This window comes from Coturnix japonica, chromosome 1 (assembly GCF_001577835.2).
Source record: "Coturnix japonica isolate 7356 chromosome 1, Coturnix japonica 2.1, whole genome shotgun sequence".
In the NCBI taxonomy this organism is placed as follows: Eukaryota; Metazoa; Chordata; class Aves; order Galliformes; family Phasianidae; genus Coturnix; species Coturnix japonica.
In genome coordinates, this window is record NC_029516.1 from 113,651,284 (window position 1) to 113,677,099 (window position 25,816).

At 34.8% G+C, this 25,816-nt stretch overlaps 2 protein-coding genes and 1 long non-coding RNA gene across 13 annotated transcripts in view; 2 read left to right on the plus strand and 1 right to left on the minus strand.

Annotated features, from left to right (window-relative positions):
• The window catches only part of LOC107306151 (rho GTPase-activating protein 32-like), a 670,538-nt gene that overhangs the window by 30,523 nt on the left and 614,199 nt on the right, over window positions 1-25,816 (minus strand). The gene's annotated exons all lie outside the window — the stretch shown is intronic.
• The window catches only part of LOC116652501, a 659,218-nt gene that overhangs the window by 27,246 nt on the left and 606,156 nt on the right, over window positions 1-25,816 (plus strand). The window lies entirely within an intron of this gene.
• Window positions 2,578-19,666, plus strand: PNPLA4 (patatin like phospholipase domain containing 4). 5 transcript variants are annotated; one of them, XM_015848933.1, is made up of 9 exons: window positions 2,578-2,594; window positions 3,561-3,847; window positions 4,703-4,829; window positions 8,287-8,471; window positions 13,161-13,255; window positions 13,412-13,547; window positions 15,038-15,103; window positions 17,025-17,177; window positions 18,818-19,666. In XM_015848933.1, the coding sequence occupies exons 2-9, from the start codon at window positions 3,689-3,691 to the stop codon at window positions 18,947-18,949; spliced, it is 1,053 nt and encodes a 350-aa protein (XP_015704419.1). In that variant the 5' UTR covers window positions 2,578-2,594; window positions 3,561-3,688; the 3' UTR covers window positions 18,950-19,666. The 5 variants fall into 5 exon arrangements, with proteins under 5 accessions (XP_015704419.1, XP_015704407.1, XP_015704412.1 ...); XM_015848921.2 differs by having other exon boundaries at window positions 2,580-2,661; XM_015848926.1 differs by lacking the exon at window positions 2,578-2,594 and adding an exon at window positions 2,686-3,063.

Genomic DNA, 25,816 nt, shown 5'->3' on the forward strand with positions numbered 1-25,816 from the left:
TCTCAAGGGCTTCTTTTGCTGCTGCAGTTTAGCCTGCTAAGGGAAACTTAAAGTTTGTTAACTTAAACATATTGGCACTTCAAAATACCTGTACTGTCAAACACCATGTTACAAAGCCAATGAATTTTTTATATTCCTCATGCCTTTACATAACACGTGACTCACATATGTGTTTTTTTGGTGCACATTAGTTTTAAGTAAATGGCAGAGTATTACAAAGAATAGTAACAGTTAAAGGAACAAATAGCAAAAGTTAAGTATCATGTTATAAAATGTTAAATAAGGATTTATTACTTGCTCCTCCTATGCTTGGAACTATCCCTGATTAAAGGTTTAATTTTCAGTAAACTTAATCTATATCTTTAACTTTCCAGTTCATTAACAGACATGAAACAGAAATTTCAGTTCAGTTGTTTAGAATTAATCCATACACACCTGGACAATTGAGAATGAAAAGGGTAATCCTGCTTTTTAGTGACTTTTATATTTGTCAAAGCTGTCATCCAAACTATCACTTCAGATGTAAACATGGTCTCTTAGTGCCTGCTACAAATTAGAACTTCTTCTGTAGTTAAAGCAAGGTGCTTTTTTGAGTACTAGGCCTCATCTGCTTTCCTTATCTGTAGGCTCACCCTGAAAAGAGTGCAGAATGGTAAAAAGAGAAGAGAAACCATAAGATGGTTTGGCCATTGAAATACAAGAAATACAATCCTAGGGTCGTGTTTTGCAATGATTTCTTTATGTGTGTATGTGTATGTGGAAATGTGCTGCACGTCAATTGCTGTTGTTCCTGCTTCCTCTTCTTGCTCATACAAAAATACCTGCTGTAAATTCAAGTTTAAAATAAATTCCCCAAACAATAAATCACTCACAGAATAGTCTGTGAAGTATTGAAGAGCTATTCCATAATCATAGAATAACAGAATCACTCAGGTAGGAAAAGATCATCAAGTCCAACCACAGCCTAACTATACTACCTTAACTAACAACCCTCCACTAAATCATGTCCCAGAGCATCACATCCAAATAGTTTTTAAACAAATCCAGGGATGGTGACTCAACCACCTTCCTGTGNTTAGTAACCCTATCTGTAAAGAATTTTTTTTTATGATATCCAACCTAAACTTAGCCTGGCACAACTTGAGATCATTTCTCCTCGTCCTGTCACCAGTGAAGAGAGACCAACCCCACTCTTCCTGTAAGCACTTTTCAGGTACTGGAAGAGAGCAACAAAGTCCCTCCTCAGGCTCCTCTTCCCCAGACTATACAGCCCCAGTTCCCTCAGCCTCTCCTCATTGGGCATATTCTCCAAGTCCTTCACAAGCCTTATTGCCCTTCTTTGGACCTGCTCCAGCACTTCAACTTTGTGCTGAGGTGCCCAAAAGTGAACACAGTACTCGAGGTGAGGCCTCACCAATGCTGAGTACAGGGGCAGGATGACTTCCCGAGTCCTGCTCACCACACCATTCCTGATACAAACCAGGATGCCATTGCCCTTCTTGGCCACCTGGGCACACTGCTGGCTCATACTCAGCCAAATGTCCATCAGCACACCAAGGTCCCTTTCCATAAGGCAGCTTGTGAGCCACTCCTCCCCAAGCCTGCAGGGTTGCCTGGGGTTGTTGTGACCATAACACAGGATCTGACACTTGGACCTATTGAGACTCACACAGTTTACCTTGGCCCATCCATCCAGTCTATCCAGGTCCTTCTGTAGTACCCTTCTCCCTTCAGGCAGATCAACATTCCCTCCCAGTTTGGTGTCATCTGCAAACTTACTGAGGATAATAAATTAATTTCTTAATAAAAGGAAAATAAAATAATGCTTTATGCACAAAGACTTTAGCATAACTTCCATCAATTGCATGGAATTTGCTCCTTTTTAAATACTCTTCTTCAGATCAACATTCACGTGAAAACTTGATATATCTGTCTTTTGGTGAAAGCTGGACATTTTCACTCAGGAATGTCCATATTTTTCTAATGAGAAGGATAATTAGGATTCCACAGAATCAGAATTTAAGTTTATAGGTTGAAAATGTGCATTAGCTATTGCACAGAAAAAAAGAAAAAAAACAAAACAAAAACAAAAAATGATCCAAGGTAACTGATCTAGATTCACAGCAAGCAGTTCCAAGGACTCTCGTAAACAAGAAGATTCACTTCCAGAGACGTATTCTAAATGCTGTTTTGCAAGCTTGTGTCACACCAAATATATCTTTTCCTCATATAGAAGAGCAGAGTCCAAATTGATATCTTCCAGTGTCCAGGCTCATGGCAGTGCATCTGTCTTAATACCTAATGGTCTGATAATGTCGTGTAGCTGCTGATAATTACAAACATACATCACACAAGATGTTATTTTCCAGTGATCTACTTTTTTAACTTTTTCTCCCTGCCTAAATTCTGCTGATTTATTTTCATGATACACTGGCAAGTATACGACAGCGGGTTATGTCACAACGGGGTCTGTAGCCCCCACACAAGAAAGGCGGTACTACTGGAACGGCCTGTGCCAGGGAGCCGCGCCGCTGCCGCCATGGTTACCCGGTAATATCGTGAGAACTGGAGCGGGAGGAGGCCGTGCGGCGGGGGTGGGTCGGGTTCGGTTGTGTGCTGCGGCTCGGGCTGCCTGCGGGCCCCGGGCTGGAGCTGGCGGCGGTAGGGGAGGGGAGGAGTGGGGCTGATCTGAGGGTTGGGCGCTGCTGCTGTGTACCGAGCAGTAAACCAGGAAAAATTAGGAGTTTAGTTTACAATTGGGAAGGAGGTGGCCTCCTAAAACGTCGGCCTTCTGTCTCAAGTCTGCAAGCTTAAACGGTTTAGTGACTGTTGTCAGCGTTATGGTCGTGTGCATTGCTGCTTGGCTTTCTGTATTTATTCCGTTTAAAAATAATACTTTTTTTTTTTTTTTTTTTTTTTTTTTCCCCAGCATTATTTGGCTTATTGATGCCATGTTGCCCAGGTAGTCAAAGCAGTGTGCTGATTGATTTTTCATGCCATGCCCATATATTTCTCCTGGATGGTCAAAGTCTTAATGGATGTAAACCACGCTTTGAGGTTTGGGTGTGTGTAACCCTTTTGATATGCAGCCCTGAAAATTACAAGGTCGACCAGCAAGCCTCTGCAATTCTTACTGGGCTCTGACATCACTCGCTGTTTGTTTTGAGAACAGGTGTAAAGTCACTAGAACAGTCCTTATACTTTTTTTTCAGTGGAGGCTGTAGGAACGACATGTTCATGTTAATTATAAGGAAGGCTATGTTTGTATGTTCTCTGTCTTAGCAATTTTAGCTCTTCCTGTTCTTGAACAGTTGATTTAATGGTGGTGGATAGCACAGTGCTAGATAGATGCAGAGAGAGAGAGAGAAGGATCTACTCAGAAGGGGTTATTTCTGCAGATATTTCTGTCTTACAACTTGTAAGGCATCTGTGTTTTAGGTTGTGATCCCTTGAAAGCTAAGTGTGACGGCTGTGAGGGTAGCCTTGTTACAGGATCAGGGCCTTGGTGTATGACCTTTCAATTGCTTGTTTATTTTTATCTTCTTCATATTTTTAAACAGGTTACCTTGAAGAAAATTCTGCAGTGTAATTTTATGGTGTCCAAGCAGCTCATCTGTTGATAATTAGTGAATCTGTAGTTAAACATCTTCTGAGAGTGCCATCATCTGGATCCAGAGGTTTTAAGAAAATGTGGACTGCCAGAAGTCTCTGTACTGCACAAATACAATTACTTGAGTTGAAAGAAGGCAGATTGTGGAGTTCCATTCTTCCAAAAAAACAGAAGTTCTGGACTGGAATTCTAAACTATTGTGCTCCAAGAGCCCCATATGACAGAGCTAAACACCAGGTAAGTATTTACTTCCATAGCATTCTAGGTATATGTGATAAGCATCAATATGGTGTTGGTATCACTTTCTTAATAACCTATTTGCCTATGTGGGTTTTTTTTTTTTTTTTTTTTTTTTGTTTTCTTTTTAATCACAGGTATCTTTTGATGCCAATAAGTGGCATCTCTGTGAAAGGAAGATGCCTTTCATAAGTAAAGGTGAAGCTGCAGGCAGCAGGAAGTTTCAGAAGAACTAGTGTTGTAGTATGATTTTTTTGTGTTTGTGTTCTGTAGTTATAAGCAGAGGTGAAAATTTAACTTGTTTCAAGTTACACTTCAGGCAGTATGGAATGATAACTGACAGAATTAATGGCTGGTGAAAGCCATTTAGTGAAGAATAGGAGCAGAGTTCTCTGGAAAATTGTCTTTACTAATTCAGTGTTCTGCAGGAAAAAAGTCTGGTCTTACCAGATTGGGAAGAGTAGATAAAAATGCATGAATTTGATTATTAAAGAAATCTGTGGGTATAAACAGAACTATTGGGAAAGGACACAAAATTAAGGCTTATCTTAGTGATTTGACCATTCCAAATTGCTGCACATAGCTTATAAATAGTCTAACTTTGTGGTTTCAAATAGTTTCAAAGGGCTAAGGAGTTATGGGAAATCCTTTCAGAAGGGTTTATAACTATTTTAATAGAATATTTAGGTCTATATAGGGGTAAATAAGCTTTATTATTTTATTTTATTTTATTTTATTTTATTTTATTTTATTTTATTTTATTTTATTTTATTTTATTTTATTTTATTTTTTCTTCCCTTTATATGTACTCTTTATTTTGCTTCTAAATAGTAAAGTTTGATTGTAATATTGTAGGATTCCAAGATAAATGAAAACCAACCTGTGATAGATGCTGCAGTTGCTATTAGTGCAGAAGGAAGTAAAAGAACATCTGGAAATATTCCCACTGGAGAATATGATGGAAGACAACATGCATTAGAAGGTATTGACATTTTTTTCATTAACTTAAGAAGTCAGCTTTTCCCATCTTTTCTAGATATCTTGTGTTAATGGTCACGATAATCTGAATAATGAACTTGAAAGTCTGTCATCACGTGTTTTATTTAATTTCTTATTTTAAGGGAATTATACACTACTTTTATAGGTTGCAGACACTAGTATAATTAACCAAAGAATCTTAATATCTACTTAAATAATGTATCCATTTTCAAAATTATTACGTTTTATTTTTTTTCCATCTGTTCAAACTTCTACAGTACCTATTCATTGTTACTGGATATATGCAGAACTTAGGTTTGCATTCTCCTGACAATCAATATAACTCTTAATTATTAAGAGTGCAGATTGTTGAGTGGGCTATCATTTTCTGCAAGCCTATTTTTGGCTCACAAAACAATTTATTGAGTATTTACTGAAGGCTATTAATGGCATATGGCGCTAGTGAGCACTTTTTTTCCCCCCCTTTTATATGCATGAAGAAGTGTTAAACATGTGAGTAATGATTTTTAATTTGGCTGAATTTCAGATTATCATGTCCTTTGGTAGCTACAAATATGACCTTTATTTTAGCAGTGCTGTTTATCTGAATAGTTCTTTCCATACCTTTGCTTTCTTTCTCATTCTTAATAACAAATTTTCAAGTGTCCTGATGTGCGTCATACCTAATAACTCAAAGTACTCATGTGCTTCAGGGTGCTTAGTCATTCTCATTCTATGTATATTTAATTTTTGTTTCTAAAGGCTTTCTAGTCAGTTGCTTTGGGCATTTGCAGCTTTTGTTTAGAAACAGGCTGACAAAGAGGTAGTTATGGCACTGGTTAAGGCACTGAGATCATAAAATGTTTATGTAATTAGATTGCTCAGGATACAAAAGTATGACAAAGTATTTCATGTTTATGACAACTAGGAAAACAGTAATCACTAAAAGCTATGTTGTAACATAACATAGTTCTGCAGTACAAGCAGGTCTCCTTACATGTCTTTCTTGAGATACAAATGACTGAGGTGCAACTGAGTATAGAGATGATTCCCTTCCAGATATTTTATCTCATCACCAGTTAATTATTTTTGCAAATGTGAGAACCCTTTAGAAAACTATTTTTGTGGTTATATTTATTCCTGAATGCTTCTGTGCATTATCTGTGAAGTTGGGAGTTCTAGCAGCCCCGGTGTCCCAGTTTCTTGTATTTATCTGCTCTTATATTTTATTTCTTGTAGGCAACAGAACTATGCCTATCACTTTAGCCAGTTAAAATATTTCTTAATTTGTTATTCGTGTAAGATGAAAATGTTTTTGGACAGCAATAGCTGCTGCATTTGCTTTGTCCTGTATATTTCTACAATGTATGCACTCTCCGGAGCTATGCTGAAATGTATTTGTTCATCTTTTAAGTTGCACTCAATGTTATTCTTAACAGCATACTCATATGATAATTTTTAGTTAATAGTTAATATCTCAGAGATCAAGAGCTTCCATTAAACAATCGAATATTTATTCTGAAGTCTTGCATGTCATACCACTTCGAAGATGAGTTTTCTGCTGTTTATTCAGTCAGGTGAAAAAATGGTCTGTGTCCAGATTGATGGTGTTCTCATTTGTTGTGCTCTGTTAGAAACTTGAAGGGAATAATCAGACTGTACGCTTGATTACATTCCTCCACGTGTCTCTTGTTATAACCCTACTGTTCTTTTTGATCAAAGAGCAGTGATTCACCAAGTTGTGAAAGGAAAAGAATTTTTGAATCATACTGTCCTTCAAATGCTCCGTTCTAACTTGTGAATCGAGTACTGCCATGAAAAATTTGTAAGGATCAAAACCAATGAGACAATTTACATTCTTACAAAAGTAGGTTTGTTGGTTTCCCTTCTCTGCTTTTACAGGACATTAATCTAATACTGTCTCATCTTTTCTTCTTATAGAATACTTCACAAGGTGAAACAACATAGCTTAACTACCTCTGTCAAACAGATAGTCTCTTATAGAACCATGATTTTTATTCATCTGAATCATATGTGTAGGATAACTGTTTTCTTACAGGTTTCTTCTTGTGGTTTCATTTGTTTGTATGTATGTGTACACTTTTGTTTTGTGGTGTTCACGCTTGTTAATGGATATGGAAGTGTTTCATATTTAAAGGGGGATAAAACATAGTTAATAAGTTGATGAACTACCTTATGATAGTGTGGTTTAGTAGAATGAATTCTATTCTAAAAAAGAAAATTTTATGCCCTGATGCCATGAGATCTCTCATTTTGTAATGGAAATAGTAATCTTTCCATTTAGGTAGAGGAACCCATTAATGGTCTGATTTTAAACACAGTATATAGAAAGCAGTAGTTTAGCATGTCTCCTTATCCTATGGTTTTGAAAGCTGCTGCTTATCCACTCCTTTCAACCTTTCATTGCTGAGCTGAAGAGGCAACTTAGGTAAAAATGTCTGCAAAGCTTCATCAGAACTGACACTGTATTGTCTTTAAGTAATTTCCAAAAGAAATGTTTCATCAGCTATGCCACCACAGACCAGAGAAATCAGGTATACTCCTGAGTGTGCTGATGTATTCAGTCCCATTCTTAGTGATTTGTATCCAGATATAATAATTTTATATTATAATTCAGTATTAAGTGCATCTGTGTAATATAATGGAGAATATCTTGCTCTCATTTTTGTAGTTATTTGCAGAAGCAGAAGAGCTAATAAAGAATATGGCTTCATAGATATCTGGTTTATTTTAAATCACCTCTAACAGTCCAAATTCTGTGCTTTCTTTTTTCTTTTTTCTTTCTTTTTTTTTTTTTTTTTTTTTTTTCTGTGCTTAATACCATCCAATTGCATTCATGCTTTTATAAGCAAACATTTGCTTTGTATTTATATTTTGCCTCAGAGTTTTTATATTTTTTAAAATTAACAGTGATGTGTTGTGCCTTTTTCCTTTCTAAGTAAGAAATGACTTTATATAGGAATTTATCTCTTACTGAATGCTAGTACTAGTAAGTAAATGAGTTCTAGAGATGAAAGGCAAAAATTGTTTCCCTAGAGATTTTTGTTAGATTCAAGGCTGCATGCATAATGGAAGCATGATGATATTTAGTGTTCCAGCATCACTGTTAACACTTTTAAGTCACTACATCTGTGTTTCTTTGATGAGATGGATGAAAATGTGCCGTTACTTTATATATAGAAACATACTTTTGTGTTCTGATTGAAAAAGGAATTTGTACTAAGGAGCATTTTAGAATGATCACTCTCAGTTTTGCAGATGCTAAACTCAAGCAGCAAATAATTTGATATATTGGTCAGTCAAAAGTGCTTGCTACTCTAAAGTAACCAGTTTTTTAACATAGATATTATTATATATGTTATGTATTCTTTTCCCAGAATCACAATTGTAAGATAAAAATAACTGATCCTCTTCCTGACTGCAAAATTTTATTTCCACAGCAAAAATGAAACATGTCAATCTGTCATTTGCATCGTGTGGGTTTCTGGGTATTTACCACTTGGGGGCAGCAGCTGCTCTTTACAGGCATGGTAAGAAGTTACTGAAAGTTGTGAAAGATTTTGCAGGAGCTTCTGCGGGATCCCTGGCTGCAGTGGTCTTATTAGCAGTACCAGAAAATTTAGAGGTAAATTTATAAACTCGTAGCTGTAGGACATAATCATTTTCAAAGATTATTTTAAAATATTTAAGTTTAAAATTTTTAATTGTAGAAGAATCCTTAATTTTTGATCTTCACCTTGCTTTTTGTAATGGAACAGTTCTCCTGTATGTTTTCATTAGCAAAATCTGTGAGGCATGGACAAAACTCAAGTATTTATACAAAAGCTGGTGCTCAGTTTATGGTATAAAATTATGTGGACTGTGTATTTAAGCTATGTAAATGCAAACTTCATGTGTCTGAATGTTGAGTTGCATGCAACAAGGTGTATCAAAATTTATCTGTGTTTTACTTAATTGTTGTACATTACAAAGTTGATTATCTTTTTCTTGTCTAGAGGCAGACTGTTAAGCAAATGTGTGGCACTGTCCTTTGTGGAGGGATAGGAAAATGGTGAATGACTCTGTCCTTATAGCCAGAACACCACACACAGGCTCTAATTTTCACAGGCTCCTTGCTTTTTCTTGATTAGACAACTTTAGATAGGACATGCTTTGGACTCAGTACAAATTAGTACTTAATAGCAGTAGCTACAATATATGCCAGGGGAGAATTAATCCTCACAGACTTTTATTCTAACATGTCACATAGTTGTTAGGCCTGCTGTAAGGCCTTTAATACAGATTCTCACAACATTCTTGCTACTAAATTGAAGGGATATGTTTGATGGATGGACTGTTAAATGGATAAAGAATTGACTGAATAGGTGCATCCAGAGAGTTACACAGTTCAGTGTCCAAGTGGAAAACAGTAATGAGTGCTGTCCCTCAAGGGTCTGTACTGGGACCACTTCTACTTGATATCTTTATCGGTGTCATTGATAATGGAATTAAGCGCACACTTGGCAATCTTGTCACTGAGACGAAGTGGTGCAGTTTTTAGGCTAGTGACAAAGGTCTGATGGGGCGCATCTTTCAGAGAAGGACTGTGCAGTACTGTTGCATGAAGAAGCTGTGATGAGCCAGCATGTGTGCATGCAGCCCAGAAAACCAGATGTGTTTCAGGCCGACATAAAAAGACGTGTGGTCAGGAGGGAGATTATTTGTCCTTCTGCTCTTCTGAGGCCCCACCTGGAGTATTGTATCCAGATCTGAGGTCACCAGTACAAGAGAGATCGAGACCAGTTAGAAAACATCTAGAAGAGGGCCACAACAAATATTGGAGGGCTGTAACACCCTGTTGTGAAGAAAGGCTGAGAGAGTTGGAGCTGTTCAGCATGGACAGCTCCAAAATGTTCTGGGAGCTATTGGTAATAGGTGAACGGTTGGACTGGATGATCTTTTAGGTCTTTTCCAACCTTGGTGATTCTATGATTCTATGGAAGAAAAGAGGGTTCCAGAGAGACCTCATAACAGCCTTTCTGTACTTAAAATGGCTTATAAAAAAGGCAGAGAAAACTCTTTACCAAGGCCTATAGTGACAGAGAAAGCTGATGCAGTAGTAAGTTAAAAAGGAATAGATATGGACTGGATAAAAGAAAGAAAATATTCGCTATGAGGTTGATGAGGCTTTCTGGGAAAATATATATATATATATATATATATATATATTTTTTTTTTTTTTCCAGTTCTGTTTTGCTTGTTTTTCCCCTTAGTTTAAGGATACTTTTGCCTTCCGGATGTGCCTTTAATGGCTTTCCACTAATATGCTTAGAGAAGTAGGCCTTGCTGAAATGGTAATAGTCCTTTAATATTTTAAATTATCATAAACAGTTTTGTGTTTTGTGGATGATGGAGAAGAATGTTAGATAATTTTTTTTCCTAAGCCCTCTTATGGATCAGTCTAATGAATATTAGGTAAATTCTCTCTGTGAGTACTTCAGCATCTTTGATTTGGATAATGTCAGCCCAGACCACACATTGCCACTGAACTCTTTGTTTTGCTATGGTACTAGCATAGCTTGCAATTCACTGTTTTTTCTGTCTCTTAATAGTAAGTTCTTCCCTGGCTTCTTTTTACCTCCACTCCAACAAATTCTTTTTTTTATATGACTTGATATTAGCCAAGTTCCATACTGTTGTCAAGATAACATTGTGTGCTTTGTTCAGATATAGTCTGTAGTCTCTAATTAATAGTTCAGTTTCAGTTTTGCTTGATGTAATACTTATTTCTGTCCCTAATATCTTGTATGGTAAGTGCAGTAGCTAGCTTTTTAATTTATTTTTTTTTTTTTAAAGCTCAGTGAAATGTTTTTAATTTTTTTTCTAGGCAAAACCTTTGTTTCTAATCTGATTCAACTTAACAAAAATTGTTTTTAAGTTGAAATATGAGAAGAGTTTTTGATTGTGGGAATTAAGCTTGTATTGGATTTTGCCTTGACAATATCATTTTAGCATATGTGTTCAATAGTGTGTTGAACTTCTTATCCTTTCTAATTTTCTTAATAACTTTTAAGTCATTCTATTGCATATCTTAAATGTAAATTTGAGAACTCTTTGGGAGCTAATCAGAAATATTTCCTAATTCTTATAGCTTGTAAATAAGGACAGTGTTGTATAGTGAGTAGAAAATACTTAATTTTAATATTCTATTTTTATTGAAATTTCTACAAAATGTTCATATCAGGATAATTATTACATTAGTGATATCATTTGTAATTGTTGAAATATCTGATGTCAGACTTATGTTTCCAGATAGGTTTTCTTTTCTTTTTTTGGAATGATAGCTGTGTTAAATAAGCTGTATCTGGTACTTTATCAGTCGCCTATTCTCAAAGCTCTAATACAAACTTTTACAAACTAGAAGAGAATGTAATACTGAAGATTTTTTGTCTTGACTACTGTTAAAATATAACAGCTTGCAAATACCTTTCTGTAGTACCTTGGGTTTTTGTCAGTGTTGAAAAGGCATGGGACTTGAGAATTGTAAGGACAGATTTTCAAATATATGAAGGCTTATAGAATTACAGATGAGTACCTGTTTCTTTTAGAAGTGTGTGATCATGTTAGATGTCAAGTTTACTTAAATCAATAGAAGCAGTTACCATTTCTAAACATGTTTTCAGTCACTATTTGAAATTTAGATGCATTGTTTAAAGCTTCTGACATTAAAAATTATCAATAATTCATAGCTTCAAGGAGACATGCCTTTTGACAGCAAGGATTGAGAGTCTAGGAATATGGTCTGTTCTTAGAATTTATAATACAGAAAGTAGTTTTGTATCATTCACTTAGGTTTGTAGTTGTCCAACTCCCTTTTACCTCCCTGTCACTTTAGTTACTATATTGAGGCATTTTAGATCTAATGATCCTAGTTATGAGGTGCTTCTATAAACTGTAGCAGTTTGGGGATTACTTCTGTCCCCTTAGAGAGAGGCTGAGGTGCTGAGGATTTGAATCACTGTCTGAACGTGCTTCTTTCCTGTGAGTTGACTACAGAAGCTTTGGAATAAACTGAAAGCCTGGGCATGTAACTGGTGCTATGTATTTGAACTGGCCTAGCAATGGTGAATGAAATACTGTCTAGTGTGGAAGTGAAAATTACCTACGTGTAATGAATTAGTGGTCATTGCTTTAAGAGATATGGAACTCTTAATTTTCACTAGTATTTTTGATACATTTACTAGCAGACCATTTAGAAAGTAGGTGCAAGTTCTTAAGCTCTGCATTTTGTTTAGATGAGTCCTCTGTTGCACTTGTACGTAGGATAGTACAAGTGATTTGGGAAAAAAATAAATAAATAAATAAATAAATAAATAAGTGTTTATATAGGTATGTGTAAGTACAGTATGTTTTTTGAGTTCCAGTTATAAAATAATGGGAAAGATTGAATTTTAGGTTTTTCCTAAGTCTCTGAAGTTATCTAGTCTGCATGGAATAGGAATAATAAGGTAAAAGTGATACTGAATAGCAAGTCTTATGCATTTAGAAGGTTTAGAAGAAAAAAATTATGCATTTAGAAGGTTTAGAAGAAAAAAAAAGAATCTTTTTTTTTGCTAAAAAATAAGTACATAATATTCTTCTACTTGCATTTGGAGTTATGGTGCACACTTCAAGCTATTTTTTCACAATAACTAAAACTAAACATTTCAGCTTAAGAAAGAGAGCTTTTCTGGATGTAGAATTTATAGCCAGGTTTTCTGCAGCTGTATTTTGTTCATTAAAGGTGTGTTAATAACTTTTATTTTTTATCAAGGAGAATTTACGATGTTTTTAAAGCTTACCTCTATCTTAAGATACTTATGTCTGGTTTTAGTACAAAAGTAGCCCTTAACATAAAAGGCGGCTGCATACTTGGAATACAAATCATTGTTTTTGGTAACGACATGATCCAGAGAGAACTGATTATTGAGCAATAGTAATACCTAGAGAAGTAGCCTTTAACTTTCCTCAGTTGATAGGATTGTATTGTTGGGAGGTTTGGCTTTTTGTTTTCATTTTGTTTGTTTCTTTTTCCTTTCAAATATGTTTGTTAGTAACTAATTAAGAATCTTCTTATATATGTTTTCTTACCTATTAGTTTGTATGATAAGATCAACTGTTAAATGTATCTTGATGAAAACTGGAAAAACATGGAAAAATATCTTAGTCTGGCCTTGTGTGTTGTTCTTGATTAAAGATTTAGCTGTTAGTATGTTTTAGGTACCACAGTTGAACTTACTGTCTGTAATGAAAATATACTGAAAGCATCTTTAATGGTGAATATTTTAATTTTCAGAAATGTCAGCAGTTTACCTATGAATTTGCAGAAGAAGTCAGAAAATTGGACTTTGGTGCAGTAACTCCTGGTTATGATTTCATGAAAAGACTTAGGTACTTATCTTAAAGCATCTGTTAAATCATTTTTGTGTGACACTCTAAATGAAAATGGAGAGTAAAGCATATAATTTTTTTTCATACTGTGGAGAGCTTTACCCTCAGTGTAATTGTAAGATTTTTACGTGGTGAATAATACTTTCTTTATTCTAGGGAAGGCATAGAATCTATTCTTCCTTCTAATGCTCATGAGATAGCTGAGAATCGGCTCTACGTGTCTGTTACTAATGTGAGAAATGGGAAAAATTACTTGTTTTCAAATTATGCCTCAAGGGAGGACCTCATTAAGGTAATGACTTTACATAGTTCTGCTTTAAATATAACTATATGACTTTCTTCAGTGCATAAGAGGGTTATTATTATATGTGTAATAAATACTTTAGTCAAATAGTCACTGATATCTACATAGTGCTGCTAAGTAGATAAACAACAGGCAGAATTTGATACTGAAGTTTTGGAGACTTGGCTAAAATTTATGTTTAATCTGTCTCTTTCATTTGTTTCAGAAGTATTATATTGTAGACAAGGCCTTTTAAAAGATAGCAGGATAACTGTTAATTACCATTTAATGGTTGATTGCTTAGTGGGTGAGAATAAAACAAATAATCTTCAAGTTTTATCATCTGCGAATCTTTTTGCATCTTTTGATTCACTGATATTCACTTAAGTTCAATCACAAGAGAAAGTGAAGAAACGGAATTCCTGTCTTGAAAATAAACAAACCCAGTACAATGTGGTGAATAGACATACTGCCACATTAAGTATCACACATACTATGCTTTAACCATTATAGTATATCTTTTATGGTCCATCTCTTCTCTTCTGAATACCATTTTAAAAAATCTATATTGAAATTGTAAATGTAAACAGGTTTATGAAATGTAGGAGGAATTCATATGAGTGTAAAGGAAATGTTCCTTCTAATAATTGCTTGTATTTTAGCAGAAACTGTTTTGTCAGAAAAAGAGCCTGTTGCTAGAGAATTTCATAAGTAGATGACAAAACTTTGTGCTTAAGTTCAGGCAATTATCTGGTGCTTTAGATCACTGGGAATAGAAATAGGCAAGAAAAAGTGTGAGGTAAAACCCTAATTCAAATTTGTATCAGGAGAAAAAATGTTTAACACTGAAAGTAACTTAATTTGTTGTAAAAATAAATACAGTTGTAGAGAGGAAAAACAAAACAAAGCACAACGAACTTGGAGATTTTTTCCATAATCTCTGTGAATTATTTGCTTTTTTAGACCTGATGTCATTTTGCCATTTTGCATGTCTGTAAGCTGCTTGTGTTCCCAACATCTGTTTCTCATTCACCCTCATGCATACGGGCTAGATTTACCTGTATTGAAATTTTTGTCACATCTGACATATCTGAAATATGTAGCTATATACAGATTCCTTACACATGTAAATCATTATGTACATATGCATATACAGAGATGCACATGCACAGATTCATAGGTACTGTTAGGAATGGATAGAAAGGTATATGAATGTACAAATTTGTACATAGCAGAAGAGGTGTCCTAGTCTAAAATAAGTTTGAGAACTGCTCTAGACAGCAGTGTAGTTAGCAAAAGAACAAGTAGCAATTTGTTAATACCGGAATATATTAAATATAACATACTGAACTAATGATAGATGTGCATAAGTGAATTTCCAGACTGTTTATAATGGTTAATGTTCTGGATATATGCAAGAAAATATTTATTGATTCAGAATTATTTGATTGCCTTTTCTTCACTCTTCTTCTCCAGTCCTTCTTCTTTCTTTTATTTAGGTCCTGCTAGCAAGTAGTTTTGTACCAGTGTATGCTGGAATGAAGCCAGTGGAGTACAAAGGAGAGGTACAGTTTCACTATGTTTAAGTATTTTTTTTTAATTTTTTTTTTTTTTAATTTTCCAATAACATCCTTCATTTATGATATAATTGTCTGATCTTAGAGGATGTCAGGTGGGAATTGCAGGACTTTATTATCTAGAATATTTATTGTTCCTACTGACATTGCAGGGTAACATGAAAGATGCCATGAGTTCGTTCATACATTGTTTCAAAAATTGAGGGTGCTGAGACTGAAGTGATCTGTACAGGACGAAACATTTTTATAAATATAATGCCAAACATCTGTCAGGAGAAAAAGCCTCTCTTAGAACAGATGCTTCTTCTGACAAGTTGCCTTACTGACGCCAAAATGATCACTGCAACTTAAAGAACTGTCATTCTGCTTTTCTATGTAGTACAGACAGTTATAAGGGAAATCTTGACATCTCCTATTCTGCTTGAGTGCTTCTGCCTATGTATGTGTTGCAGTTGTGTTAAGAACATGATGAAAAGTTCACCGAACACATATAAACACTGAACACACACACACACACAAAAAAAAATATATATATATATATTATATAGTGTACATACATATTATATATTATATATTATATATTATATATTATATATTATATATTATATATTATATATTATATATATTTTTTTCATTTAATGTTACTGATGGACAGTTGGTTGAATAGGAGCCAGCAGTGTGCCCAGGTGGCCAAGAAGGGCAGTAGCATCCTGGCTTGTATCAGGAATGGTATGGTGAGCAGGACTAGGGAAGTCATCCCGCCCCTGTACTTGGCACTGGTGAGGCCTCACCTTGAGTACTGTGTTCAGTTTTGGGCACCTCAGTACAAAAAGGACATGGAGGTACTGGAGCAGGTCCAGAGAAGGGCAGCAAGGCTGGTTTGTGAGGGGCTTGGATAATATACCCTATCAGGAGAAGCTGAGGGAGCTGGGGCTGTTTAGTCTAGGAAAGAGGAGGCTGAGGGGTGACCTTATTGCTCTCTTCCAATACCAGAGAGGTGCTTACATTGAGAGCAGGGCAGGTTTCTTTTCACTAATGGCAGGTGACAGGACAAGGGGAAATGGCCTCAAGTTGCGCCAAGGTAAGTTTAGGTTGGATGTTAGGAAACACTTATTTACAGAAAGAGTAGTTTTAAACACTGGAATAGGCTCCCAAGGGAGGTGGTTGAGTCACCATTCCTGGATGTATTTAAGCGCCATGCTCAGAGAGATGATTTAGGAGAGGGTTGTTAGAGTTAGGGTACTATGGTTAAGCTGTGGTTGGACTTGATGATCTTTAATGTCTTTCCCAACCTGACTTGATGTCTGCTCCCTCTCAAGTACTGTAAGCATCCAGCTCTTTTCCACCTTTATCCTTTCCAGCTATTACTGTTTTGTGTTGCACAGATTTTTCAGTGTGCAAGAAAACAAGACATTCTAGGAGATTTAAAGTCACATTTGTTTAAACTCATGCAGCCATTTTCCCTTTCAAAGAACGTTTCCAAGCTCCTAGCTTGCAAAAGATTAAAGCTTGTAAAAGTATATGTTATGTGTTATGTTTCATAAGTAATAGTAATGATCTAACCTTTTTCCTTTATCCGTTGAGAAAAAAATATATATATATTTAAACTCTCTGAGACATTTTGTTAATAGATCAATTAAACCAGACTCATTCACTTGATTAAAAATGTTTAAGTGTCTGGGAAGCTTATAAATATGTTTTAGCATTGTCAAATGCTAAATTGAACGCTGTACGCATTATCAGTTCTTAGATTTTGATGCCTGTTATACTTCAAGTTGATTATTCCTTGAGAGGAAAACTTTTAGATTTTCATGAGAGTGTTGTAGAATAGGCAGGGACAGGAAAGATGAAACATTCAGTTATTATCATATTATACTTAGGCTATTGTGAAAATTTTATTTTGCAGTAGAAGTGGGTTGATGGTGGCATAACCAATGGCCTTCCTATCTTACCTTTTGGACGAACTATTACGATTTCTCCGTTCAGTGGTCGATTAGATATTTGTCCACAAGATAAAGGACGTGTGGATCTGTATATTAATTTTGCAAAACAAGACATAATGGTAAGTTGCTTGTTTATTTATGAACTTCAGAAGAAGAAAAGTTTGTCGAGCAGTTTATACTTATTTTAAGTCTTTAATTTTTTGTATAATTTTCTTTATTAATGTTTTTTACATTTTCTGTTTTGCATACAAAATGTAAGCTTTCCCACAGATGCAAAGGAAAGAAAAATATAGTAAAAATTTTGCCAGAAAGGTTGAAAGACACATATCTAGTACAAAATAGAGCAAGTATGTCGCAGGTGATCCAGTTTAAATAATGTAGACTTGCTATACATATCAGCTACTCTTCTTCTCTAAAATACTCAGGGAAACTATCACATCTGTTCGTACTTACTCAGATCAGCTGCTCTGAGTTTTAAGTGTATATTTAAGTTCTACATTTGAAATGATATCCAATGACTTGACACTTCATTGCTCAATTGAGCTTAAGATTTTAAAACCTATGACTGCAACACTTTTCCAGAAGTTTTGTAAGACGTTATAGAAATGTTTATGTAGGCCTAGACTGATTTATTTATTTATTTTTAATTGACCTTTTCATTTTTAACATTCCTGTCTACTTAGGCTTTTTCTCTACAGTATCGCATCCTTTGCCATAATGAAAGAAAGAAAGTAGATCTACCATTGTTGTCAAAGAAACATCATTAGAAAGGAAAAATAATATCAAAACTGGTTAGCAATAGTTGCTATACTTCAGAAGTTTCACTTAAGCTGTGCTTAATATGTTTTCTTAAATTGGGTGAAATTAATTTTAGTTAATGTTCTAAATTGGATCAGTTTCTAAATTGTTGTAGTCTTTTACAGCATTGTAGTACCTGGTAAATGATCATAAATAATGAGATTATTTATCTTACTGAAAATAAATGCATAACTTTCTTTGAATTTCTTGACTATTGGTTATGACCAGTGTTTAATGCATCTAGAGGAAGAAAATGAGTTGAATAGTGGAATAATTTTGAGCATAAATTGCATTGCTTCTAGGGCCATCCAAATGCAGATTTGTGTAAAATCTCAGGCAATATTTTTAACTATTCTTTTTGAAATACCTTTGGCTTTCAGAGCTGCAAAAATGTGAACTAAGAGTGATTTTCTTTCAGCAACATCATACATAAAAGGAACAGTTGTCTATATATATTTGTATGTATATATATATATATATATATATTTGTGCGTGGATTGGAATGTGAAAATTGTTTTCTCTTTGAACGTCCTCCTTCTATTGGTGTCAGAATTTGAATACTGGTTTCAAATAACAAAGGTTATTTTGGCATTCAATAGCAAAATATGAATAAATAAAGGACACAACTAAAATACTGTTGATTGCATTAGGAAGTGTTCAAAGTATTTCCTTCCTTGTGGAAGTATAATTTGTTTCAGCTACCACTGTCTGAGGCAGTTACTGCTGTGCTACCATACTTAAAACATTTCAGAAATTATATATTGTATATATAAAATTTATTGTTGCATACACAGACCATTTGTACAAGTTTGACTTGGTTTTCAGCAGTGTGCCTGAATATGTGGTTTACTAGTTTTTAAATATGCTAACTTAAACAGGTGACAGAACATATAGCAACACAGTCAAGTCTGAGATAAAGTTGCTTTAATAAATTAATTTCTCGCGCCTCTCTCTTTTGCAGTTGTCTTTGGCCAACCTTGTAAGACTTAATCAAGCTATGTTCCCACCAAACCAGGAGAAAATGGAATCACTGTACCAAAATGGGTTTGATGATGCTGTACAATTTTTACTAAAAGAAAACTGGTTTGAATAGGCAAAGCATAAAAATAAAACCTGACAGCTTTCAAAACACACCTATAGGCATTCTGCCCCAAATCTGAGATTGATGTCACAGTTTGTTTATTGAAATAAAAATTCCATTTGGAATTGCATCATCTTCTGCCAAGAAAGTATCAGCTCCATTCAGAAGACCTGTATAAACTTGTCTTATTGAGAACTGTACTTGCCTAGTAGTTGGCTTGTTCAAGAAGATTCAGCTTTTGATCCAGTTTGCATTGGAACTAACTGGACTTTAAATTGGCAATGGTAAAAGCTTCTGTTACCATAATAATAGAAATTTGGAAGACTTTTCTAATGTTATTTGAGAGACTAATCAGTGTTGTACCATGTAGCATTTTAGACTGTATTCCTCACTTAATATCACAGTTGTGCATGCTCATCGAGTGTTTTCAGTATTGCTAATCTAATTTACTTCTTAAAGCGTTTTAAAGGATCTGAACTCTTAGCACTATCCACAAGAAATAAAACATCTGCAATTTTACCTCTGATATGTTCATTTATTTATTTATTTTGAACATTAAAGTTTTTGCACTACTCAGTGAATGCACTTTCTCAATTAGAAATACTATTTGAAACATTTGTAATGGAATTCTGATGTTTTGTCCATTAAAAATATCTTGTACAGAAGAGAGGTTACTATTTACTGTGTTTTCTTCTCTTGCTAAAATTGAATAAACTTATTTTCTTGAAACTTTTGTGAAGAGCCTATTTATTAAAGTTTCTCAGAAAACTTTATTCATAAAATAAATGTTTTATAACAACCTGATAAAGTCGTTGGATATGAGTTCTTTTACCACTCACAGTGATTATTAAATGGAAGTTCAAAAATTTCCTTCTTAATGCCTAAATTCTAAAACCGACAACTACTTAAAAGCAAAGTGTTTGATTCTTAAGTGTACTTTTTAAGATTAGTTCTTAATGCTTATGAAAAATTGAGATTTAATTATGTATAGCACTCCTCCGAAAATAACTGAAAATCTAAGGAGGTGAGAAGTATAGTTAAATGTACATATTTTGTAGCTGTTTGAAGGTCTCATAATGTAAGCAACATATTCATATGTAGATGATATCGGGATAGGATTCATGTGGTAGGATTGATCGCCCATTTTATTTTTTCCTTCCTCCATACTCAAGCTGTATCACCTTGGGCACTTCAGATGCTGTAGTAAGAGAACCTTTTTTTTCCTAATAAAGTAGTACTTTACTTTTACACTTTCTCCAACATTGTGTGAACTGGTCACAATTGCCTTCTATTTATTTTCATGAAACTCAAATCTGTTAATATCTCTAATAATTCAGAATTGGAAGTCCATACAAATGTGGTGAGTATTACTTCTATTTTTTTGTGTGGAATGTGCACAGAGTTTGCCACCTCACAAATGAGAGATAGCTTGGAAATGTTTGCAAGAGCTGTTTCTAGGTTAGAAAGACTGAAGTACCTTCAGGTCCATTGGTTAAACAGAAAACAATTTGATCCCTTTCAAATAATTTCATACCTATCTCTTCATCTGTCGTAGTGCCAATTTTTCCCACTCCCTGTTCTTGCTCTCCTAGTTGTACGTAAGCATTGCTGTTTGTGTTTCTAGCCTAATCCTTTTCTTCTGTTTTTTATCTCCTTTGTGTATGGTCATAATGGACTATGACTTCTATACATCTTTTTTGGTTAAATGTATTCTGTTTCAAAGGGGAACACTAATAAAATGAGAGCCTCTTAAACTTTGTTTCCTTTTATCAGCAGTTATGCTGTCAAGAAGTGTATGCTAGCTTTTCTGTTTGAAAGAAATCTAGTTTGTTGTATTTGTGTGTATGTTTGGATTTTGCTTTGTTTTAAAACATGTTGCAAATTCTGCAGTTTGGCATTTCCTGGATAATTTTGCAGACTAATAGCATCATAAATTTGTTATAATAAGAAAGGTTCCTGACTACCTTATTAACATTTATCACAAAGCCCTAAGGTAATAATAAGTTCTCTTTCTCCTCTTTAAAGAAATGCTGTAAAGAAACGTCAATTCAAAGTCAAATAAGTAAGATTTTTAAATTTTAAGAGTACTTCTTAAGCAGATTCTGTTCATTTTCTGTTAGAGGTGTTTTAAGTGAAGTCCTTGTAGACATAATTTGTGCTTCCTAGAATATCACCTTCTGTTAGACTTACTGTATAAATAGGCTGTTTGTTTAACATTTTAAGAAAATACATTATTATTATCTTAAGCATTTAAAATCAAACTTGCCAAAATTCACATCTTTTTTCTACATTTATGCTGCTGCTAATTGGTAGTTGCCAAGGTACAGACTTAGTACAGAGAGTCCACTGCAGACACACAAAGATCGCTAAGGGACTGGGACATGTTATTTATGTGGTGAGGCAGAGTTATGGTTCTGTTTAGCACAGCAAGGAGACTGTTTATGAGGATCTTAAATGTCTATAAATAGGTGGTGGGAAGAAATGAAAAGGATGAATCCAGGCTCTGCTCAGTGTCATGACATGGCAACATGCACAAGCTGTAGCACAGCAGGTTCTTTCTGACCATCACATCAGGTTGCACATCTGTGCTGTGTGGATGCTGGAGCACTGACAGAGGTTAGAGTTCCCCAGGGAGGTTGTGGAGCTTTCCTCTTTAGAGATCTTCAAAAGTTGCTTGGGTATGGAACTGGACATCCTGCACTTAGGAGGCTCTGCTTGAGCAGAGGTTGAACCAAATGAGCTGTAGAGGTCTCCTCTGAGCAATAGACTTACCTGTCTCTAAGTGAATCAGAAGTGTTTTTCAAAAAAAGAGTCAAATACCAGTTTTTAAGATTGCTTTAATTAGTATTTTTACTTACAGAACAGGCAAATATTTTAGAAAAATACAGTACTGATAAAGCTTTAGCTGAACTTCACTAGCAAAGTGCATCCACATCATATTGTACTGGCTTGAATATTAACTATGACTTATTGCCCCCTTGAGTAAAAAAGAGCTTACTCTTTGTCTTATAACTACTTCATATTTAGAGCAATAGTGTTTAATCTCAGGCATTTTAGACTATGAACATTTTCGTTTCATCATGTATATTTTCAGTGTTAAAAAAATACTTGATACACAGTGCTCAGCTTGTAATATTTAATCATTTGTGGGGGGAAAAAAAATCAATAACTCTATTTGAGTTTGTCAGAGTATTAACTTCTCTCAAGTCGCACATACACAGCTATTCCAAGCTAAACACACCATTTTCTCTAAGCACTTAATTATTATGCAGATTATGGTAAGCTCTTTCTATGAAGTTTAATTCTATTGTTGCTATTTACGAGTATTCTAAAAGCATTCTAAATACTTCAAAACAACTTTTAAAGATATTCTTAATCCAAATAGCTTACATTATATAATGTTAGATATTCCAGAACAAGAGCAGCAAAGACAAGCTCTTCATCAGTAATTATTCTGTTTTCTTCAGAAATTAGAACTATTAAAAACACATTCAGTATTTTCATTGTTTTGAGAGAGGTGTGTACAGATGTGCACTAAATCAGTGACATAGCTGGCTACACAGCCAAAAGTGAAAGCAGTTGCAGGGATGTATAAATATGAGGAAAGGATAAGGAGCTGGAAATAAAGTCAGGCAGTACATCAGGACAATGTGAGAAATTCCTCTACGACAAAATTTATTTATTTATTTATTTATTTAATTTATCTCAGCAGCAGATACTGTAATATAGAATTTACCATTGCTTTGATGAAGGAAAAGCTGTTTTAAGCCAGATAAAAAATTCCAAATGTGTCCTTGAGTTTCAAATGGAAAAAAATTAAATAAGCATATACAATCAGCTTTCTTGCCATTTAATACCATTAGGTTTAAAAGTATATGGTAGTAGCTGTGCACACTAAATATCATTGCATTTGCATCTGTATAGAGTGCTAATTTCATTAGTTTTGAAGTATATACATGAATAGATGAAAAAATCTTGAAGAAAGAAGATTCCAAGTTCACAATGGCTTGTGTGTATGTTTCTTTTGTATCCCAAAGTAGTACACATCATTCACATATCATGGTTACAACTTTGAGGCTTCTTTTTTCGTATCACTTTCCTTTCAATGTGACTGAAAGTTCTTACTAGTGACATATCTTCATATTCTTGGTTAGACCCATTATTAACGGGTTTGGATGGCTTATCATAAGTCCATTCACTTGGCAAGGTAGTGCTGCTATTTGTGTTTCTTGAATCATTCTTGCACTTTTTACAGCGTTGGTGAATCTGCTGCAATATTCCAAAAAATATATTGTTCAACTATTAAAATGTTTTGGTGTTTTTTGTTTGTTTGTTTGTTTGTTTTTCCCCCACTAGGTACCTTATTTTTTAGAGAATATGTTCTTAATTTCAATAAGATAACAATGAGTATTTATTCTGAATTGTTCATAAAGTTGCATATCACAATCACAGTGACAGAAGAACTTGTGTTTACAGGTAGTGGAATAATGGTAATTTTCACTGTATTCAAGAAGTAGAGTGTGAGTCTGACTGTAAATCAGCATCTCATTTAATATTTCTTCAATGCTTGGTACTTATCTTTTAAGGTGTATAAATGCTTTTAATTTAATTAAACATAGAGCTTGTTTAGGGAGAAAGAGGTTTTTTCTTTTTTGAATTTATCCGGTATTCTTATGTAGCTTAAGTGATCTTTCTAGAGAGTTGATGTGATGGATATTTTCTTTTGTGGAGAATCCAGAACTGACAGCTCTAATGACTTCCCCATAAAATATGTACAATTGTCATGCAGGTTTCATGGGAATAGCACATTGCTATGCGCTAGTCTTGATTTTGAAGAACAGAAAAAAATAAAAGAAAAAAGTTTGACAGAAGTAAAGAGAAATACAAGAGAAATTTAAGCTAAGAAAAGACAAGTGTGACTTCTTCCTTAGATAGCAGCTCCTTCCAGAAGGTACCTGAAGGGCTCAGCCAACCCTGACATACCAAATTTAAGCAGTGGCCTAGAAGTGTCAAAAAGCCAAGGGGCTTTTGAGTGATCTAGTACCACTTTCATTATTTCATACTCTGATTTTGACACTATACACATTTTCATGATATGGCACATTTGTCATTTAGTGAAGAAATGACCTGTAAGAAGTTATAGACTCCCTGACTTCAAAAATGTCAGTGTCTTTCTCTTTAGCTGCTATGCTACCTTGACCCTGGCCAGCAGCCAAACACTCACAAAGCTGCTCACTCACCAACCCCTCTTCAGCAGGGCAGGAGAGAGGAAAAGAAGAACAAAAATGAGAAATCCTCTGGGTTGAAGTAAAGGCAGTTTGGTAGGTGAAGGAGTGAGGAAGAAAATAAACAACCAAAAAGTCCTAAAACTTTTTGGGGAAAATCACTCCCCACCTTCCTCCAGCAGAGTGATGCAAAGCCAGTCAGAGACCAATGGTCATCTTTTTAGCCAACAAAAACCCTTTGTTCTTTCTCTACATCTGATTTTTTTGATGAACACAATATTATGTTGTGTAATATTCCCTTTGGTCAGATGTGGCCTGTCATCCTGGCTGCATTCACATACCGTCACTCAATCACCCCCAGCCATCAATTTGAGGAAGTAGACTGAGAAAAGGAAAATGACTTATTGCCATGCAAATGCTGTTCAGCCAGTATATTGGTATGCTATCAATACTGTTTTAACCACACATCCAAAACTTAGCACTCTATGAGCTCAATTCTTCATTGAGCTTTCTCAGTGAAGAAAGTTAACTTCATTCCTGCAAGATCTTGTATATTTTTCTACCACTAATTGTACTCACAGTAACTTATTTTAGGAAAGATTCACTTGGCTGATTTTGTATATTTAGATGCAAAAGTACATTTTGACAGGCTTTACTTCTATTGTGACTTAGCATATCTTATTTGTTTACTGCCCAAACTGTGTGAACATTTCTGATTTTGATGTGGCTTTGAAGTAACAGCACTTAACAATTGGTTTCTAAGGAAAACAAAACCCATACCTTACTTGACTCAGAAGGGCAATAAGATACTGTAAATGTCCGTAGGTCTTTTAACTTGTCAGTGGTGCTGGATCTTTTGATGATGAAATTAGCAGAGTGGGTGCTGTCGCTACAACTCTAGTTTCAGAAACACTTAAGTGGCCCTTTTAACTGTACAAGCTGATAGCCTGTTAAGTTAGTTACCTCTTGGTTCAATTTAGCCTCCATCAGTTAAATTCTAAGGACTCCAAAATATTGTTTTTGTTGGGAGAGGTTATTGGTGATGAACAAGGAAGTTTGTATGTCTCATAAATTGCCATCTTATGCATTTGTAATTAAGGATCTTGTAATTATAACTAGAGCCCATTTTAGTACTGCCCATGCCTTCAGAGACTGAGATTCTAATTTGCATCATGTTATAGCACAGTTCAGCTTTATTCCCTTCCAAATGGTTTCCTTCACATAAAGTGTATTCCCAAGTATGACCAAAATAGTACTATTATTTGAAAACTATCTTTTTGGTTTTGGATCCATAAGAACAGGTTGATTAAAATGATTACGAGTTTAGGAAAAGAGCCACAACTAGGAAAGATAAGAGATTTCTAAAATATCATGGGAAGTATAAGAAATCACTCTGGGCTTAGACAATTGCATCTCAAAAAATATTTTCTTCTCTTCAAAAGTATTTCTGAGTTGTCAGTGTGTTTCATTGCTGGCTAAGGAAATGTCAGGTAGGTACTTGGTAGTCAGGTACTTGGGACCTGTCCCAAGTAGTGGGTGGGAGTAGGCATAAAGCCTTGGCATGACTCATTGGTTGGTTGAAACATGTAAAATAAAACATAAGCAGACATTATTGTATGCCTGGTGGAGCTTATAAAATTAGGAGCTGGAGTCC

What these genes read in the sequence shown, in the direction of transcription:
- PNPLA4 (XM_015848933.1), top strand. Translation starts at nt 3,689, where the DNA reads ATGTGGACTGCCAGAAGTCTCTGTACTGCACAAATACAATTACTTGAG. An exon ending in AAGACAACATGCATTAGAAG is followed by an intron (nt 4,830 to 8,286) that starts GTATTGACATTT and finishes TTATTTCCACAG; the next exon opens with CAAAAATGAAACATGTCAAT. An exon ending in TTGCAAAACAAGACATAATG is followed by an intron (nt 17,178 to 18,817) that starts GTAAGTTGCTTG and finishes TCTCTTTTGCAG; the next exon opens with TTGTCTTTGGCCAACCTTGT.